The following is a 21,740-nucleotide window of genomic DNA, read 5'->3' as shown; positions in this document are numbered from 1 at the left end:
GCTCACACTCACAGTTACTAGCTTATAGCTTACTTTCTGCTACTGTCCTTTGGAATGTCACTATCTCCACTTGGACACAGCTTTCTTCCTGAGTACCTCTCCTTCCCCTAACTCTCCCACTTAAAGGTTATATTAAAACATCTTTTATAAAATCTCCAAGTCTTCTTCATACTGGCTAGTCTTGAAATTCTTTTCTGCATCAAAAACACAAATCCTGGGTTTGCCTGATCAAGGTCACAGGAAGATAAGAGAACTCTTAAGGCTATTCAGAGTGACAATATAGAGCTATGTCTCTCTCTTATCACCATTAAAAGCCCCAGACTTCCAGTATCCTTCTGCCTAATTTATACTAATGGACCAGGGGGTCTAGCCATGGCCTTGAAGCATATTTTGACTTTCAGGACACAGCTTGAGTGTTCCTTTCTCAGTGATGCCACTCCTAAAATCTTGCAGATTGGGGTAAAATTCCCTGCTGTAATTTCTTAAAAGTCCCTCACTTTTCACACTTAATCCAAGGGCAATTCATATTTATATGGCCATTACTTTGTTGTATCTCTTCAAACTTCAGCTCTTCTCAAGTGTAACCTTACTTCCATATAGTGCTGGATACATAGTGGGTAATGGGCAAATTTCCCTTTCAATTTATAGTATCAGGTTGTTTGGTCAAACTCCACTCTAGATGCTGGGTCTAAAGTGTAATTTTTAGGTGTGATTCACTAGACTTTGAATAAAACATGTCAACCTCCACTACATGAGTGGACTTCATCTTACTAACCTTAAAGAGAAAACATTAGGGGCCTCCCAAGTGGAAGATTTTCTGTGTGCAAATGCCTGCAACATCAGCTCCTGCCCAGTTTGCCAACCTGACAGTTTGCTCATATGTTGGTCTGCAAATCTCCATCAAAAGAAATCTCATTTATATTCATATCATTTCAGCCAATAAATTTTTTATTTCTTGAGTAACCAATACATAATACATGTTTATAATTATTTTCTGAATAGATGAATGAATGTGTCTTTCAACCATTATTCAAATTTTTGGTGAATTTATTTATTCATTTGCAAAATAACTATAGAAAGAAATTCTTCAGTAAGTGTCTTTGTGTTTGTGTGCATTTTACTTCATTGCTATACCTACACATTGGCATAGATTTTCAGTGTTTTAAGTTTCTGGATTTAATAGGGCCCATGTTTCAAAATAAGTGCTGGAATCCCTCTGAGTATTTAATTATTTTTCCAAAGGCTTTAATTATCCTCCTGGCATATGCTTTTCTTTTTTTCTGAATTCTTAACAAAATATTCTATTTTCAAATAACACTATGTAGGAATTTAAGATCTAAGAACTTTTTTTCTGAGACTATTGCTAAAATAATTTATAAAAGCAACCCCAAATAATTGATCAGAACTTTTCAGCTCTATGCTTTTTTTTTTTTTGAGACAGGGTTTCTCTGTGTAGCTTTGAGCCTTTCCTGGATCTCGCTCTGTAGATCAGGCTCGCCTCGAACTCACAGAGATCCACCTGTCTCGGCCTCCCCAGTGCTGGGATTAAAGGCGTGCACCACTATCACCCAGCCAGCTCTATGCTTTTAACTTAAGCATTAATCTTAGTGGCACAGAACATTAAGCTGTATATAAAAAACCAAGAATTATCATTTTACTGCAGTGACTAGCTGACTTAACTACTTTGAGCAATGACACTAAGCCTTTTAGCCTAGGTTTCCTCATCTGTCAAATGAGAAACCTCACAGTTATTAAAAAGTGGGATGTCTTTATCCCACTTCCACATAATAGAAAAAAGGGTTATGAAGAGGCAGAGTGAAACCACATGCCCTGTTGTAGTTTCATTTCTGCTGCTGTGATGAAACAACCCGACAAAAAGCAACTTGGGGTTTATTTGGCTAAAAACTCTAGGTTACAGTCTATCGTCAAGGGGAAATTCAGGCAAGAACTCAAAACTGCTAGTCATCTAACATCCACATTAGAGAGCAGAGAGAGAATAAATACATCCTTGATGTCTGCTTGCTTAGCTAGTTTCTTTCATTCTTTTGTATTCCAGAGCCCCCTGCCTAGGGAATGGTGCTACCTACAGTAGGTTGGGTCAATCACACCCAAGATAATCCTCCAGAGACATGCTACGGTCCTACCTTATCTAGGTAATTCCTTATTGGAATTTTCTCTTCCTAGGTGACTGTAGGTCATGTTGATTTAGCAATAAAAACTAACTACCAAGGGTGTCAACTGGTGTGATTTAACAACCTCAAATGTGCAAGACTCCCCAATGCCAAATGCATAGTTGAAGGCTTTAAAGTTTTGCATTATTTATTGACTTTGGTTGGAGGAATATGCACTCGCCATAATGTGCAATTGAAGATGAGAGATAGTCAATTCACTCCTGCCACCATGTAAGGCATATGGATGGAATTCAAGTCATCAGGCTCGGTGTCAAGCAGACAAGTCCCATTAATTACCCATTTAGCAATCTGTTCGAATTTTTCCCTTTCTGACTTTCATTGCCATCTTTCTTCACTGATGTCAAACTACTACCACAGCTAATTATAATATGATTCGTGTTGGCCTTCTGTCACCACTATCACAAATGAGCAAATGTGTTCAGCATTATTCAGCCCTATTCAGAAATTGTTCATCTTTGGTTCTTAGTGGGGTCACTGAGTATAATGATCATTTGTTCAAGGTCTACTCCTGTACCACACTGCTTGTGAGGGATGGAGTATCTGGGCAGCTTTTCCTCTCTTGAGGACTTTGCTACCCAGTGTGAATGATAGGATAGAAAAAGAGGGGCCACAGGGCAGCATGCAGCTGCTTTCATAGCCATGGAGGTCTCAAGGAGGTTCTGAAGCACAGCTTAGAAATCCTACATGTAAGAATGAGGCTGGGCATGGTGGGTAATGGAAAAACCTCGATGTGACTTCTATGAAAATGTCAATAGGCAGTAGTCCTGGCACTAAATGTGTGTTCTGTGATATGGGAATAGAAAGCCACTATGTACGTAGGAGAGGGAAAGGGGGAACTAGAGGAAGGGGGTAGAGAAGGAGAAATTTATCACCCATTCACTGACATCTGTAGTTCTTCAGTGGTTTCTCAACTCAAGAAGTTATTTAAATATAATTTCTTGTATTCAAGCAGTAGTTATCACTCCAGGCCATGTTCAGTCACACACTCAGACACTTATAGTGTGAGGAACAGAGAGGGAAATATACTATCCTCAACTGGCACAGTGGGGCTAGTGCACTAATAACCCCATTGTAACTTCTCCCTGATTAAAAAAAAAGCCCAGGAGGTCAGAACCCATTGTTTACATGTCAGGCTGTCACAATATTTACTTACTAGGTTTTCAAAACATACACCTATGATGATCCTTTACAGATAACTATTCAGTTTACATTGTTAGCACTTTGACTCCCTGAAGACCTAAAGATACACAGGAAAATGTTAATTGCTTTAATTTAATTTAATTGTATTATTTTATATGCACAGGTGTTTGGCTTCCATGTATATCTGTGTACCAAGTATGTGCCTGTTGCCCTCCAAAGCCAGAAGGTGGTGTCAGATTTCCTGAAACTAGAGTTGCAGATGGTTTCAAACTACAACATGGGTGCTGGGAGTTGAACCTGGTTCCTCTGAAAGAGCAGCCAGTGCTCTTAATAGCTGAGCTTATCTCTCCAGCCCTAATGTTGACTTCTTAATTTCTCAAATTCAACTTATTTTTTAAGTCATTCACAGAGGTCAAACCGCATGTATTTCAGAAGTTGGAAATTCCCGAGAAGTTGTTAAAGTTGCAAAGGAAATATCTAATACAATGAATTCATAAGCAACAAAGATACTATACAACTTAGGGGATTTTTGTTATTTATTGTACCAGTAAGCTTTCTTTTATCTCATATATTTTATCAGTATACTTACATTACATTGTGGGTTCTAAGAAGAAAAAAAAGCAGAACATAATTATAGGAAGTCCATGTGAAACAACTACACACGTGTGTGCTTCTATGTTCATAGACACATACATACACACATACACACACACTTTTGCACCAAAGACAATTGTAAATATGTACTCTGATACATCATGTCATATTTGTCATGTTCTTAGGGGCAGGAAGAAAAGAATATTCATGTCTTGATGACAGCTGAGCCCTGAATATGAAAGTGGTCCTTGTCATTTACATGGGCCTACCTAGAATAGTTACCTGACTTTCCAGTTGAGTTCAGAGAATCATCTGGCTTCCTGTTCACCTCTACCTAGTCTCCCCATTGGGGAAATAATTTAAAAGCCATCTCTGAACTGGCCTGGCTTGTTCTCATGCTGGAAGCTTTGGAAAACTAATCCCACCCTGGAAAGCAAGGTTCTAATTTGCAGAGATAAATTATTTATTGATTATGACTTTTGGACTTTTAATGGAGCTGTCTAGACACAGTGGGACTGCAAAACAAGATAAGTCATATGAGTAGGAAATAATAGTGACATCATTTCTTCTTAATAAACAAGCAGATGTGGCATGTTTTGTAGGAAACAGTTAAACTGAATGTTTTGACATGAATTTTTCAATTTCTTTGTTCATTCCTAAATAGTCCAGAAGTAAAGCTATGGAAAAAGTTGAGTGTTTTCTCAAGTATTTTTACTATGAATATAAATTACAACACATTATCTAAAGACATATATTAGTCATCTTATTACCTTGTTACATCTGAAGTCTTAAACAATTCTGCCATTTCCCATGTTTGCTCCCCTACTACACTGTTGGCTACTGTGCTGATTTAGAAGAGATAGTGTATGACAGGAGCCAGGAGGCTGCAGCTGAGTCATGACCGTGTAAGGGGAAGTCATGAACAAATCAAAGTAGAAGCAGAGAAGGAAAGCATCAGGATGCATTTCCCAAGCAGGCCAGCTTCACGCTGCCCACGCATGTCTGCTCTGCAGTCACAAGGCAGTCTGCCCTTCTCGACCTGGTTCAACAGCAGCTCTTCTGTTTCTGCTTTGCGAACTAGATCCAGGGTGAGTCATGATAAAAGACACAAAACCTGTGGAAATGATACTCCAGCTTTATTATTTTTCTATTTTTACTCTTCTGTCCATTAAAGATCATCTTTTGTGCTTGCTTCAGCAGCACACATACTAAAGCTGGAATGATTCAGGAAGATTAACACGGTCTCTGCTCAAGGGTGTCATGCGAGTTTGTGACATGAAGCATTCCATGTGTTAAAAAGAAGTTGTGTTTTGTTAGCAGAATTTGTAAGACAAATTTAATTTTTTTCTTTAGTGTACTTAAATTCTATTTGGATCAGCAATATTAAATTTCCTCAAATCCAACTTTATATTTTTTCCAGCACAACTTTTTAATGATAATTTATAAAACACTGCCAGGTTCTATAAGCTGCCCCAAGGAAGGATGACCCTTGCAGAAGCTTCTTAGGATAAAACGTGAAGCCATTAGTAATTTCCCTGAAACAGTAGAGATAAAGGAGAATTACCCTGGGTATCTGTGGTGCATGGCACTTTACCTCCTCCAGCAAACGGTCCAGCCAGCACAAAGAAGCACCTAAACTCTTGGTTGAATTCTGCCCTCTCTATGAAAAAAATTTATATATTTAACATTTACATTTACTTGCCCTAAAGCTATTCTAATTGCCTCACTCCTGGGAATAGATTTCATTATTTTATATGAAAGCATGAATACATTTTTCCCTTCTCAGGGATAATGATAAGGTGTCAGGTAAGTATTCATCTTTTCTGTTTCACCTGCTGCTTCATATTTGCAGGTTCCCTTTTCAGCTTGCGGCAGATGTCTGCCACCACATTGGCATTTGCAGCACCTGTTTCTGCTGCAGGCCACTGCCCTTTTCAACTTTCTTTAGGAATTGAGCTGTTTTGCTTAGTCAAATCTCATTACTCTTTCCATAATTGCCTTAGATTGCAGTTCATTATCAGATAAGAATCTCAGCCTTGACTGGTAATGCTGCTGAAGACATGGCTAAGGTGTCCTTCTACATGCTTTAAAGAAATGCATATCATTTAAAAGTAAAAATTTGTGCAACTAATTACCTCACTCTTTATCCTTTTTGCCTCACAGATTAAACAAGATACATTCCAGAGTTCAGTGGTGAGACCTAAGACACACAGCCTTCTGTTTGAAAGCTTTCTCATTATCAAGAAGATAGTATGTGCAAGTTAATTAGTCTAAAGTCAGAAAAATTGTGGACAAAATAATGAGTATGAATCTAGAGATCCACACAGCAACATTGATTCCTTAAGCATAACCATAGCTATTGCTTGACTGAGACATGTTTTACTAGATAAAATGAATTGATACTGCTTTTATATGTGTACCTGTGTGTATGCATGTCCACATGTGTGGGGGCACAATGAGTGCTTGTGTGTGTGTGTGTGTGTGTGTGTGTGTGTGTGTGCGCGCACGCACGTGCGTGCACGATTATAGTTTGACATTGGGACTCTTCCTTGATTGTGCTCCACTTTATTCATTGGACAAAGTCTCTAACTTGAACTAGGAATTTGCCAGTACAGCTAGTCAGTCTAGCCAGCTTTCTCTGGGGACCCCTGTCTGTGTCTTCTGTGTGCTGGGATCAGAGGTATACCACCATGCCTGTCTGGCATTATTGTGGGTTCTGGGTATTAGAACGCTGGTCAAGTTTGTACAGTAAAGGCTTTACCTACTAAGCCATGTCTCAAGGTCAATATTAATGCTATTTTTAATTGACAAATTACAGCTGTGCTTTATTTTTTAGCACAATATCACACACACATACATAATGCATGAGTGAATCAAGCTAATTAACTATCATGTCCAATAATGTTTTTGTAGTGATATATTTGAAATCTACTTTCCAATTATTTTGAACTAACAATACATTATAACATGCTCATGTTGCTGAGGATGAGTTCTCAGAGCTTATCCTTCCCATCTGGCTGCAATTTTGTGTCCTTTATCAGCAGTTCTCTCTTCCCTCACCCTGCCAACCCCCAGTCTCTGATACACATCATCTTTCTTGTTACCTTCATAAACCAACTTTTCTAGATTCCATACATAAATGATGCCATAAAAGACATGTACATGTGCATGACTTTTTTCAGTTAACATCATGCTCTGTAGTTTGTTCATGTCACTAGAATGCCCTGGGGATGCTGTGAATGTGTTGCTCTAATTGATTGATAAATAAAATGCTGATTGGTCATTAGCCAGGCAGGAAGTGTAGTGTAGGTGGGATAAGGAGAGAGGAGAATTCTGGGAGGCTGAGTCAAGAGATGCTAGCCCACCGTCCAGGGAGCAGCATGTAACAGGCACAGAGGTAAAGCCATTGAACATGTGGCAACATATAGATTAACAGAAATGGGCTAATTTTAAGTGTAAGAGCTAGTCGTAATAAGCTTGAGCTAATGGCCATATAGTTTATAAATAATATAAGCCTCTGTGTGTTTACTTGTGTCCGAGTGGCTGCGGGACTGGCGGGTGAGAGAAATTTGTCCTGACCACCAGCAGGCTGGGACACAGAAAAACTTCAACTACAAGAATGAAAAGGAATTTTTCTTGCAACTGAATTTTCAGCTATCCTTTATGAAGTTCTTTGTGTTGACTTCTGTCTTCAAGATAATGGGGTGAAGTGGGCCCAATGTTTACATTTCAAGAGGCCTTTTAGTACAAATTTAGTGACAATCAGTTCTCAATTCTTGGCATACCACAGAGCTGGCCATGCAGACTCAATGAAGCAACTTACAGGTTTGAATTGAGGAGACATTAATGCCTCTTCTCAGTTGGTACTGAAGTTCATGCACTGTTTAAATATCATTCAAACTCATCCATGTGTATTTGTGTTACAGTTTGGTTTTCCAGAACAATACCTAATTGACAACTGTCACACCAGGACTGTATTTATATATTTACAGATATATATATGTATATACACATATGAATGTAACAATAATTAATGAAAAAAGAGGCCATGAATTTGAAAGAGAGGAAACAAGAGTATACAGGAGGAGTTGGATGGGAAAAAGGAGGGGTGAATAGCATAATTAAATTGTAATCTCAAAAGTAAAAGAAATAATTAATAAAATAATGCTTATTCTACACTATCCCCACTTCTTACTTAGCTACTTTCCCTGTCCCTCACTTTGGTAGCTATTATCTCTCACTCACACAATATTTTTTGGTATTTTCTCACCCACCTGTAGAATAATCTAGACATACTCAACAGCCTACTTTGAAAAATAAAAAGGATAACTACAGCTTTTCTTCCCTGTGTTTGTCTCTTGCCCACATAGCCAACTTTCCTATTCCTAACTTTCTTCAGTTTTCCTGCTCCACATGTTTAATAATTCACTGCTTTTCTCTGCTTTAAACATAGATTTTCTATTTTTGACAATTTTCCTCTCCCACATGTAGTGACTTACTTTTCTTTATTTGCTTATTTTCACTTTCTTGTCAGTTTGGGTTATGTTACCTTTATCTAAGTAAAATATTCTTTCAATCATGCCTTATATAAATAATTAATAAGTATTAATTCTGTGCTAGAATCCCAGAATTATGGATAAGGAGATGACTAAAAGACATAATGCATCCATTAAACGTTGATTAAATGTGGCCTTATTGACCTTGCAAAATAATGAGAAAAACAAGACAAGGAATAAGTAAGAGGAAAGAAGAAAGACAAAGTTGTAGAAGAAGCAATAAAGAGGAAGAGGAGGAGAGGTAGGAGGGGAAGGGGGAAGAAAGGAAGAGGAGGAGGAGGAAAAGGAGCTCTGAGTACCACTGGCAAGATGTCCTATATTGAAGTCAACTCCATCCATTTCAAACAACTATGTTGAATAAATGATTTATGCAACAGAATAATAGAGGATGAAAATGACTAAAACCCATTATATACATGAATGAAAACTTTAAAGAATACTAAGTTAACAAATATCCAAATACTATAATCTTTATTACTAAAATAATAAATAGTAAAAATAAAAATTTGGATACTTTCTGATGCATTATTTATGAATAAATTAAAAAAAGTCTGAAAAACTTCAAATAACAACATATAAGAAAGAAAAATTCATTCCCAATGCTAAAGCACAAGTGCGGAAGGAGCACATGGTAGGAACATCAGGAGAGTGGCTAGCAACACGGAGATATGAACAGGACTGGGCATGTAGGATCCAAATGAAGTAGAAGCCAGAGCCCTCAGTCTGAAAGATCAGGAGCTAGAAATGACCTTATGTGCAAAGCCACACTGTAACTAGAAAGAGTTCAAGTTCAGCATTAGCAGATAGTCAGTGAATTCATAGAACACAATGGAGACCACAGGAAAAGATGCATCTGCAGACTTAAAATTCACATAGGAAAGGGTGGCACCAGACTCAGCCTTTCTAAAAACAAAATATCTGTCAAACTTTTATTAGAAATAGTTACACTAGTTTCTATCTCAGTAACAGTGTCTAGGAGTTTCAGTTGTTTTCTGTTGTTCATGCTGTATCCCATGTCTTGCTGTGGGGGACAAAAACATATTCCATGTCTACTGGTTAGTTTGTTCTTCGTGTGTGTGTGTGTGTGTGTGTGTGTGTGTGTGTGTGTGTGTGTGTGTGTGTAACAGTGAAATTCAAGCTTTTGATTAGGGTCTCTGGCCAACTGTGCCAAACTCACTTATTTCCAGATTCCTTCTTAATTTTAGCTCTTTTCAATGAGCTCAATCCCATTCTTACCAATCTGGCCTTGTAGTTAAGTGGCTCATATTACTTGGGGGTGGGGTTGACATTTGCTTCCTTTTATTGCCAGTCTAGGAAAGAAATGAAGCACATCTAATTTTAAATAGCTTCATGAAAATATCTATTGTTAATAAGACAAAAGCTGGCTAAACAAAAATAGATTATTTTAGACTTCAAAATCTAATTTTTATTATGAAGGGAAACTTTAAAAGGTCATTTTCTTGATTCACTACATACCCGGCCTTCACCAAACTTAACTCAGAAACAATTAGAAATGTGTAACTATAGAAAGGTCAGTTAATCAGAAAGACAAAGACTCTTTGTGTTCATTCACTTAATTAGAGTTTCAAGTTAGAGAAAGAAAAAAAAGCGGACAGAGCTAAAAGAGAAAAAGGAAATTCCTGTCATATTAAGAAAACATGGTGATGCTATTTCATAGTTTGATGAAAAGACTGGAACATCACCAGCTAACTTCACCAAAGCATCAATAAAATTACATGCAAAAATTGAGAATTCTCTAATTCTCATGCAATGTCACCTATTCAGACTGTATATCACTCCTCAAAATGATCCTTAATGAAACTCTTGTAGGGATTTTTATCTAATTTTAATAGAATAAAATTACATAGCAATGTAAATTACTGTTTTTGAAAATCTCTCACTCAAAACATGCTTCTTGCCTTTAATCCCAGCACTCGGGAGGCAGAGGCAGTTGGATCTTTGTGAGTCCGAGGCCAGCCTGGTCTACAGAGCGAGATCCAGGAAAGGCTCAAAGCTACACAGAGAAACCCTGTCTCGAAAAACCAAAAAAAAAACCATGCTTCTTACACAACCTTCAGGTCAAGAAAGATGGCACAAGAAAAATGAAAAAAAAAAAAACATTTGGATTAAACAGTTAGTAAAATGCAAAATATCAAAATTTGAAGATGTACTTAGAGAGGAACTCTGAAGGAAGGGTATGTCTTTAAGACCTTATATTTAAAAAGAGAAATTCTTAAAGTCAGTGACATGTTTCATCTGAAGAAACAAGAGAAAGAAAAGCCTAGAAAACCAACTGCGGCAAGAAAGAGTGGGAAGAGAAATAAAGAACCGGGAAAGCAAATAATATCAGAGAGCATTAAAGAAGTCACACAGCTTCTTGCATGTGAGAGAAAAGATGCATAAACTAGAAAGTGGGCCCTAAAGGAAATAAAAATAAAATCACTAATATGGGGATTGAGACATGGCTAGTTCCAACAGATCCAACAGCTATTAGAAGGATACCCAGGAAGTATTTTATAAACATTAGTCCAGTGTTACAAGCTACAAAAATAAGTAGGTCTGTGGAAAACAAAATTTGGCACACCCTACAGAAAAATCAAATATTAATATGTTGGTTATATTTAACTCATAATATGGAAGTCTCCTCACCACTCCCCACACCACCACAATAAACAAAACTTCAGACTCAGAGAATTTCATTCATGAATTTTACGAAAAAGAAAGGAAGGAGTCTATCAATCTCATATTCATCATACTGTATGGGCCACACTAGTTTGATTCCATGGGTTATAAATGAATAGAGTATGGGAAGTTGGGAGGGTGATGAGTTTAGAGGGGCAGCTGGCAGGCAAGAGTGGGGGTGGATATGTATAAAATTTTCAAAGAATAAATAAAAGTGTTTAAAAATAAAGTAGGAAGAAATATTTCCCATTTTATATGTGAAGATAATATTTCCTGAAAACTAGTAATGTTTCTCGTGAGCAAAGATATAATAATGAGTTCCATAAGTATATATTATATATAATATGCTTATATATAATTACATACAAGCTTTTCCATGTCAACAAAGACTCCATAAAGTGGTTAAATAAAAGATGAATAGAATTGTGATAGTGGAGAAAATAATGTATTCAGAAGACCAAACTTTATTTATAAAATGGGAGGGAGAACTGAGTAGAACTAATTACCCCAGGCTGTCGTCCAATATCCACAGGCATGCCATGGCATATACATAGCCCCACACTCACACATATGAATAAGAAATAAGGATAAAAACATAAGCATATTTGCTAAGAGGTTTTTGATATTTAACATATAATCAGTGAAAATACATGACGTTTTTGCAAATTACTGTGTCCATTTTAATTTTGAAAGCTCTGTATATGCTTTCAGAAGACAATCTATATACAAGTCACAGAGGAATGACCTGAGCAATTTACATAAGCTCAGAAAAAAATGCTGAAATTGAATCAATTCTATCATTATTTATATAATATAATCATATACATAAGTAAATATTCACATGGATTCATTTAGCTGTTCATCTTCTTTTCACTTATACAAAAAATTTCTTTTATGAAAAATACTCTCCAAATAATAAAAAATCACAAGAATTATAAAAGCTGCAATAGTTTTAAAATCCTAGCTATTTGCAAATAGATTTTTTTTAAATTTATTTTAATTTATTTTGCAATATAATTCAGTTCTACATATCAGCCACGGATTCCCTTGTTCTCCCCCCTCCCGTCCCCCTCACCTTCCCCCCAACCCCCCCCCCATTCCCATCTCCTCCAGGGCAAAGCCTTCTCCACAGACTGAGGTCAACCTGGTAGACTCAGTCCAGGTAGGTCTAGTCCCCTCCTCCCAGGCCGAGCCAAACAATCCTGCATAGGCCCCAGGTTTCAAACAGCCAACTCATGCAATGAGCACAAGATCTGGTCCCACTGCCTGGATGCCTCCCAAACAGATCAAGCCAATCAAATGTCTCACCCATTCAGAGGGCCTGATCCAGTGGGGACCCCTCAGCCATTGGTTCATAGTTCATGTGTTTCCATTCATTTGGCTATTTGTCCCTGTGCTTTATCCAACCTTGGTCTCAACAATTCTCGCTCATATAAACCCTCCTCATTCTCGCTAATTGGACTCCCAGAGATCCACCCGGGGCCTAGTCATGGATCTCTGCATCCAGATCCCTCAGTAGTTGGATGAGGTTTCTAGCACAACAATTAGGGTGTTTGGCCATCCCATCACCAGAGTGGGTCAGTTCGGGCTGTCTCTCGACCATTGCCAGCAGTCTGTTGTGTGGGTATCTTTGTGGATTTCTGTGGGCCTCTCTAGCACTTTGCTTCTTCCTATTCTCATGTGCTCGCTTCGGCAGCACATATACTAAAATTGGAACGATACAGAGAAGATTAGCATGGCCCCTGCGCAAATAGATTTTTTAACACAAATAAAATGAGTCTCCTTTAAAGTTTAAAAAAGTGCTGTAAATTCATATTCTATGATTCCAATTGAGATTTTTCTTAAATATAATTTGTGAGTCTTTTGTTTGTAAATAGATCAATTCCCGCTTAAAGATAGGAATAGGAGGCATAAAATCAATTTCTGCCCTACATTGTACAGTTACAACTATTGAACATCTGTGGACTGAACTTGGACTCCCAAACTCTGATGCCCAGCCCACACCAGGGCTGTCATGTATGTCCAGGGGCTGGCAATCAGCTCTGCTCTTTCCCCCGGTCGTAGTGACGGTTGTGATGCATGAGATCAGGCCCTATGACACCATCAGTCACTGTGTCACTCACATATTGTACCTGAATCACCATTCTTGTAATACATGGATGAAACAGATAACTATCCTTTATCTAGAAATTTGCTGAAATCAGCCAGGAAACTGTTTTTAGGAACAGATGACCACTGGTATTAATTATAAGAATGAGGGTTTTATTTTCCCTAACAATCTAACACCATGGATATCTTCCAAAGTTTTGTAAGCCCACTCCCCATGTGGATACTCTCAGGAAGGTTTGTCTTTGTTTAATATTCTTTCCCACCAGGTTATACATTTTTGATCAAGCTTGTTGTAAACTTTCGGCTCAAATTTGGACAAAACAATGCTAAGTTGGCAAAGAATAAAGAACACAAAATCCCCAAAACTCTGATTTTAAAGCATTTGACAATTTAACACACACACACACACACACACACACACACACACACACACACACACACAAAGTGCAGAAATGTCCTTGTTAATCACCTAGATTTAAAGTGTGGCTAAGTGTGGTGATATAAGATTTGTGTTACAGCTAAGAAACTTACCCCGGCTTTGTGTCATTCACAACACAGTGGTAAGTAAATGTTCCAAACATTTGAACTCCTAAAATTCCATACAGAAGAAGGAAAAAAAGGAGGAAAATTGAAACACTCCAAATTTGTTCTCCTGACCGCCTAGGGAAAAGAGCAAAGTTAGATAAGATATATTAAATACCCCAAAAAATTCCATAAGTATTCCTCTTAATGTATGCACCAAGCTTACTTTAAAATATTTGTAATTCTGGTCCTTGGCAGTTCAAATCGGAAATAAATCCTGAAAGCCCGGATCATAATGAGTGGCCGTGGGATCCGCAGCATGCCCCAAGGTGACATCTGATCAACTATGTCAGCTATTTCAAACACCTACAGATGAAGAAATGCACAAGCTTAGACTCCTCTTAGTGTTGCTTATTGCAGTGGAATGGATAGTAACACAAGAATGTGCACCCTGTACCTACACTGTATTTCACCAAGAATCACATCTCAACACTATAGCTACCCTAAGAGAAACAAATACATAAACTAGTGAAAGTGCCCTAAATCTCCACTTTCTAGTTCTTCAAGCCATAGTTCTTTTTTAATCATAAAATAAAATGCCAACCTTTGAGCTGTTTCTCACTTATAGTGTCTTTGACTTTCTAGAAAACAAAAGAATAGGGAAAATATTAAAATATTATTAAAATATGGAAAATGACCACTTACTTCCTAGCAGAAGCAAAATAATCACAAAAATCTGTTCACTTAACATACAATAGTTTATTAAATGGAAAGGACACATGAGTATGAGAGGTGAAATCAGGTCACAGAAGAGGTGCACTTCATAAAAATGAGGAAGGACAGCTAATCAACAGCCACCATGAAGAGTTGGAGAGATGAAATTCACATTTGTATCCTAAATTTTTATTATTAATTAATTAATTGTGTGTGTGTGTGTGTGTGTGTGTGTGTGTGTGTGTGTGTGTGTGCATATACGTGTGTGACAGTGCACAGGTAAGTGCCAGACACAGCCTGAAGGAGTCAGGTCTCTCCTTCTACCATGTAAATATCAGGGATCTAACTCAGGAAGTCAAGCTTGGTGGAAAGTGCCTTTAGCTGATGAACCATCTCGTCAATGCCTGTTCTGAATTTTTTAAACAAAGACTGGAAGAATAGGGATCTGACTTACAATATTCTACTAAAAGCTAACAACAATGCATTGATCATTTAATTTTTGTTAGAAAGGTAAATCTCGTGTTGGTTTCTCAGTAAAATCAAACTAAAAAAAAAAAAATCAAATCAGAACTAGAGAACATATTACCTGTACTTAAATGTAAAATCATGCCTGAAAGAATCTGAGACTGAATTTATACTATTTCCTAGTAAAATGCTCTGTAAAAGCTTCTTATACACACTTTCTATTTATTAAAATAAAGCATTTATATTTGTAATGCTCTTGGTGTTGTCTAATATCTATCTCAATATTAATAGTTTCATCTGTTTTTAGTGAGGATTTAGTCCAGAACTTAGAATTTACTAAATTCAACTTTTGATTTAAAAAATTAGATATCTCACTTCAAATCTTTTATTATATTTCATTGACAATATGTTTGTAGTTGTTTCATAAGGAAAAACTACCTTTGATATTGATTTTAATTTTTGTGAAGAACTCACAATTGTAATCAACAATAATTTAAATGTTACAAGTAGAGTTTTCTATCCATGAACATGTAAAATAAACAATATATGAAATATAAGAAACACAACCACATTTTGAAATATATTCTTCAATGTTTCTAGATAAATTTTGAATGAAAACTAATGCTCACTTTTAAAAACATCTCTTTGCGATTTAAACATATTTAATTACCTGTAACACAAGGGAAACCCAAAGGCAAAAGACCATGAATCCATCAAAAACACACCAACGATCCTTCACATAGGAGCTATCACCCTGAAAATAAATTCCACATGGGTTGTCAGGCAAAATGAATTTATATATGTATATTAATTCTGTGGTTGGAATAGTCAAAGCTAATTCAGTACAAACCATTTACAATTTTCATATCACAATAAAACAGAACTTCAAAAAGAGTATTTTTAGCACTTCAAAATGGCAATTTTTTAAAGCAAATAATTGACGAGATGGGAATTTGCAGAATTCTGAATTCAGGACGTTAAAAAGAAAGTATCTATTTGTTCTCTTAGCCTCACAAACCTAACATGTAGTAATAGAGGGCAACTAATCATATCAAGTCCTAAGGCAGCTTGTCCCCTAAGGCCCAGAGCATGCTATAGGCAATGAGGCCTTTAAAACTGCTTGACCACCCACTGCTAGTAGGAAAGATAACCAGGCAGTAACAGTGAAGGAGAAAATTTCCTTAATTTGCAAAGAAAAGATATATTGACTTTAATTGGGAAGTTATGGTGGAAGAAAATGAAGATTTATTGCTTTCATTACTAACAGGGACTCTATCCTGAGGTCAGAATGTGTATTTCAATGAAATGGGATTTGAAACGAGAATTTCCCTCTGAAATAACAAAGTGTCAATAAAAATGGAGGGCAGACACTACCTGGGCTTTTGGGCAGAAATCGTCATACTTGTCAAGGAGGATATACGTTAAAGACCTGTCTCTCAGTTTGTATAAAGGTAAACAGTTGAAGGCTGCCAATCAATTATTCAGTGTAAGAAAGTATCTAAAAGTGCCTTGCAAATACTTAACAAGCAGAGACACCAAATGCATTTAGAGGGATGTATTTTGCAGTCAGAAATGATAAGCGATGGTAGCTTCATGAGCGTGTGGTTTGTTGTACTAGCTTCCCAGGGTCATTCTGTTAGTATATCTTAGCATTGTTAATTATTGCTCCAGCAGTGTTCAGTAGATGCATGCTTATTATTATTATTATTATTATTATTATTATTATTATTATTATAATATTTTTATTTATTTATTTTGTTTTTGTCACTCTGTAAACCCGTCTGGCCTCAAACTCACAGAGATTTGCCTGCCTCTGTCTCCCAACTGCCAGGATTATAGGAATGCCACCACCTTGCTGATGCATTCTACTTTTATCTAGATCTATTGCCAGATAAGAAACAGACAACTGAGATTCATTTGAAGAATTCAGATTACAATACATGGGATGATCTTCAGTACCTCAAATATACATCATTTTGATCGGTTGGCTTTTCCTTTAGAGATTTAGTCAACAGGAATACTTCTGAAGAGAGGCAATTAAAAACCTTCTCAGGTACAAATTAGATCCTGTTATTCATGGATGAAAATCCCTCACTGGTCTTCACTGACCATAGTAGGAAGTCTCGGGTCATGCTGGGCCCTACCAGAGGCCATCTGACTCTACAAATCCTTGCCAGCTTCTGTCTGAGCACAGCCTACCTGTCACTTCCAACTCCTCAGGCCTCTCCTAAGTACTAGCTGCTCCATGTATGTGTGTGTGTGTATGTGTGGGGGGTTCCTTTTCTCCCTCCGCTATGCCCTCTACTGCACTTCTTTATCTTTCAATTTTCCTTTTCTTTCTCCAAGAGCCTTTTGATATCCTACAAGTATATTTTTCAGTTTCTATCTCTGTGTGTATGTTTTTAAATATGTAAATACATCTTGCTCAGTCTATATAATGTTACTTGTATGTACCTGTTTTTAGGGCTGGCCATTTAAAAGAGAGCAAGGAGGGGTATATGGGAGGGTTTGGAGGGAGGGGAGGGGAGGGGAAATCTTGTAATTACAGTATAATCTCAAAAAGTAAAATAAATAATAAAAATTAAAAATGAAACAGATATTCATAACATCACTCTACATATGTAGACAAACAAGCTTCAGCCCTGTAAGTGAGCAAAGGCAGCATCCTTTTGCAAGTTGTGAGTGAGAACTGCAATGGCATACTGCTGGCAAGTGAATTAAAAAGGAAAAGTTTTTAGCAGACAGCTACTAATTAACATTTTTAAAACTTTCACAATTTAACTGAAGACAGCAAAGCAATTCACTTGAGAAATATGGGGTCTTCCAAAACATCTCTGTGGACAGATATATTTTTATTTTGATGTTTTTATCCCTAAAAATGTCTGTATTTGTCATGCAACTGTAAAAACAAGACAAATTCACAAACATAAAACTATAAAACAATAAAATTTATATTAGTAACATTAATTTATTGTGACAGGTAACCTTTTTGATAACATCGAACTTCATTAAAACTATCATTTTACAATCAAGAATGGAATGTCAAACCCAACTTGTTGTCTTATATAATATGAATGCTGAAGAATAAATAATGAAGTTTGGAACTAACATCAGAAAATCAACAATTGGCATCACTCACTTAACTGCTACACTCTAATGATCAAGAATCAAGATAATGAAAAATACTTAAACTTTGGTTCAGGACAATCAGATCTCAGATTTAACAGAAACTTCAGCTAGCATTTAAACACAAGTTTTAATGAACTGTGATGTTCTGACTACTTCAAGATAATATTAGCAATGCAGAATAATTAAAGTTGACACTACATGTGCATCTATTCTAATTATTCCTAATTAAAAGCAGAAATACACTTATCTGGTTTTCATTTTTAATTTGTCATTTCTTATAGATTGAAATCAGAAAAATAGTTTTTGAGTTTAGCAAACAGTTAAATCAAATACAATATATAAACCTGTGTGAGTCCTGATTCTGAGAAAGCAACTTAAAGATATTTATAACAATCAAGGGAATATGAACATCAACTGGTAGTTAACCTATTTTACAAATTACTGTTAATTTTGCCTTATACAATGATGATGTTTTTGGGAAGCAAATGAAAAAATTATCAGCACTGCAAAGGAAGTTATTTCTGAAGTGAGTTAGAAGCTCAGATTTTCTTTAAAATGAAATATAGCTGTTCAATTATTGATCTTTATGCAGGCTGTGATTCATAATTTTATAATAAAACATTAGAAATGCATACCACAATTCATTGGCTATCATGATTCTCCATTAAGGACAGTGCCACAATGCATGATGGATAAAGAGAAGTGAAGACAAGAGAGTGACATTTAACTCTGTGTCAAGAATCATTTTATTAAAGACTCCCAGTCCTCGCATGGGGTCTCACATGCCCCGGAATCTCCCTAGTATGTAGGAGACAGACTTTGAGTCAATATGTCATTTGTCAAGCCTTAAAGCCCACACTATACCACTCTCTCCAAATGGGACAATGTAAGCTACTCCTGGAACAGCATCTTTTCATATTCCTAATCTCTGAACAGGTTAGTGCTATAGAACCAAGATCTTATGGCAAAAAAGTCTCTCTTTTTTTTAACTTTTATTAAAAGTGTAATTTATTTGTATTTCCCGAGGGTACCAATCAGATGTACATATTCTTTTCCTTGCAGTTCCCAGGATTCTATATCTCTCAATTCCTCTTTTTATCCTTTTATATGTTCGAAACATCCAGGTTTATGAAAGCCAGCTAAATGCCATCATGCTCTGATTATATCATGTGACATTTATCTTGTGTTCGGTACATCAACAAATATTAAAGTGCCTCCTTGAGGGTCCATAACCATTATAGGTCATGGCTTTAGCTCTAGATGGCACAATACACTCAACCCCTAGACTCATGAAACATATACTTAAAGCAACTAGCTCTTTTGCAGATATTCTAAGGCTTTGTATCTTATAAAATGCAATTAACTTTTAAAATATTTTTTCTTTATTAAGATTTTTTTATTCATCCCCCTCATCTCTCCTCCCACTCCCTCTCCAGCCTTCCCCCGCAAGGAACTCCCCCATTCCCTACTCTGAAAAAGTAAGGCCTCCCATGGGGAGTCAGCAAAGCCTGATACATTCAGTTAAGTATTTCTACCAATTTTTGGAGTCATGCTCTTTAAAAATTTCAATCTCAATAATATAAAAATGCACTGTAATTTGTATTACTGAGTTGATTAAAATATTCAATGTTCTTCGTTCATTAACTTAAATGACAAGAAAACTCTCACCTTGACAATACCCCGGATGTGCATTTTTGCTATCATCTCTGCAGTATAGAGAAACATCAATAAAGTGTCCAAGGTGAAGGTCACATACTGAAGAGGAGGATAGTGCTCGAAGGTCATGGGTGTGTTCATGCACACTGAGATGACACTGATGATGGCACAGATGCGAAGCAGAGAGTGTACCCACTGCAACAAAGGCCAAAGCTACTTTGTGACACTATGAACTGAGACCTTTGACTGGTCTTTGAAAGCACACTATTTGGAAGACATAACACTTTGGTTCAAATAGATCACTAGTGCAGAGGAGAAGAAGAAGGGAACATCTACTGAGTTCATAAGGCACACTCAATATTTTCACACATTTTATAATGCTTATTTCTCAAAGCAGCTCATTTTCCACATGAACATATCAAGGTTCTGAAAAGATTATGAAACATTCCTGTGATTATACATTAATAGGCGCTAAACCCAAGGTTAATTTGAAGGCAATCAGACCACTCTGTGGGAAATTCTCATTCTCTACATAATATAGCGACTCACCCTCAGTGAACTTGGGTGTGACTTTTCTTTCTTTTGTCTCCATGAAGCTCCCAGAATTAGCAGCCATGTCCTATTTACTAATACTTCTTCAGCATCTTAAACAATGGTCTATCATAGCAGATCATAAATTATTTTTTAAAATGGATTTGATATAGAACACTCCTATACAGGTTTTTTAAAAAATACATCACATATAATCTCCCTACATAAAAGACATTTCTGGGCCACTGAGATCCCTTTTGCCATACAAGCCAGGTTGGTGATTTGTGTTCAATCCCTGGACCTTATTGTTGAAGGATATAATAAACTTCAAAAAGCTGTTTTCTGACCTCCCCCACACACACCACACATACACACACACACAAATAAAAATAAATTTTAAAAATTCAAAAATCATTTCTAAAATAATCATTGTAGAAAAAAGATAATGAATGAGGCTGTCTCTTTTCAGAGAAAACATTTTGTACATTTAGCCTACAATCTCTTTTAAAATTAAATTTTCGCAATTATAGACACACATTGATGAACTGTCTAAAGATTTAAAATAACCCTAAAATAAGAAGAAAGAAATAAAAACAAATGGGTATATATTTAATGTACTCACATATAATCTTTCATTTTAAAAGTAATGCCTAGGATGAAAAGGGTTAGTTGTATACACATGCTAAACTCACAGAGTGAATATTGCTACTGGATTACTCAGTGCACAATTTTTAAACATAATTAATGTCATTTATTGACTATATTTTGGATATACATATGAGTGTATCTGTGTGTGTGTGTCATTATATTAATCATTAATTTTATACTCCTGTTTCAGGGGTATAGTTTGATAATAGATGGATCATGCATCTCTATAAACTAGCAAGCCTTAAGCTGAAAATTAAGAATGACTGACAGAACTTTGAGAAGACTGAAACTCTTGTACGTTGATGAGTAGAGTCTAATATTTTCCCAAGCATAACAATATTTATATAAAAACATAGTGAAAACAGAAGACACATATACTTCATTGTATTTTAAGAGTTGATGTACTGAAGTTTTCAAATATGAAATTTGACAAACCCCTCCAATAAATGTCAGAATGCAAATTCAACCCTATCTGGACTCCTCCAGATAAATAATCTAATTACCAGGAGATTTGAAAGATGGGCTATTTTACAACAAATAGGCTTTGAGCTTGAAGAATTATAATTAATCATTAGTCATTTTAGTCAGAGACTCTGGGGTTACACCTATAATTCCACCTTTCAAAGTTCTTAGAAAGTTTTTAATGGCCTAGACATAAAGAGAATGTTAGTGAGAGGTTTATTTTCTAGTAAGTTTAGTTCCCTAAATATGAACAGAAGACCTACTATGCATCTAGAAATGCTCATGTCTTGGGATATATATTAGCCAATACATTACTAATTTGTAGTATAGTAAGCAAGAT

At 36.3% G+C, this 21,740-nt stretch overlaps 1 protein-coding gene and 2 non-coding genes across 7 annotated transcripts in view; 2 read left to right on the top strand and 1 right to left on the bottom strand.

Annotated features, from left to right (window-relative positions):
* The window catches only part of Nalcn (sodium leak channel, non-selective), a 316,074-nt gene that overhangs the window by 269,798 nt on the left and 24,536 nt on the right, over positions 1-21,740 (bottom strand). For 4 of the 5 annotated variants that reach the window (XM_052732370.1, XM_052732372.1, XM_052732373.1 and 1 more), the window contains exons 3-6: positions 19,772-19,954; positions 15,645-15,728; positions 14,022-14,161; positions 13,805-13,933 (exon numbers count right to left, since the gene is read on the bottom strand). In XM_052732370.1, coding sequence (XP_052588330.1) covers positions 13,805-13,933; positions 14,022-14,161; positions 15,645-15,728; positions 19,772-19,954 — 536 coding nt within the window. The remainder of the gene's footprint in view (positions 1-13,804; positions 13,934-14,021; positions 14,162-15,644; positions 15,729-19,771; positions 19,955-21,740) is intronic. The other variant, XM_052732374.1, reaches the window with a different exon arrangement.
* On the top strand, positions 5,111-5,216 carry LOC128108073 (U6 spliceosomal RNA). Its single transcript, XR_008217290.1, has one exon. It is a non-coding gene; the product is annotated as a U6 spliceosomal RNA (small nuclear RNA).
* On the top strand, positions 12,845-12,951 carry LOC128108137 (U6 spliceosomal RNA). The gene has a single exon (XR_008217344.1). It is a non-coding gene; the product is annotated as a U6 spliceosomal RNA (small nuclear RNA).

Source organism: Peromyscus californicus, unplaced genomic scaffold, assembly GCF_007827085.1.
Source record: "Peromyscus californicus insignis strain IS unplaced genomic scaffold, ASM782708v3 Scaffold_12__1_contigs__length_115047231, whole genome shotgun sequence".
NCBI classification, from domain to species: Eukaryota; Metazoa; Chordata; class Mammalia; order Rodentia; family Cricetidae; genus Peromyscus; species Peromyscus californicus.
This window is presented reverse-complemented; position numbering and strand designations above follow the sequence as displayed.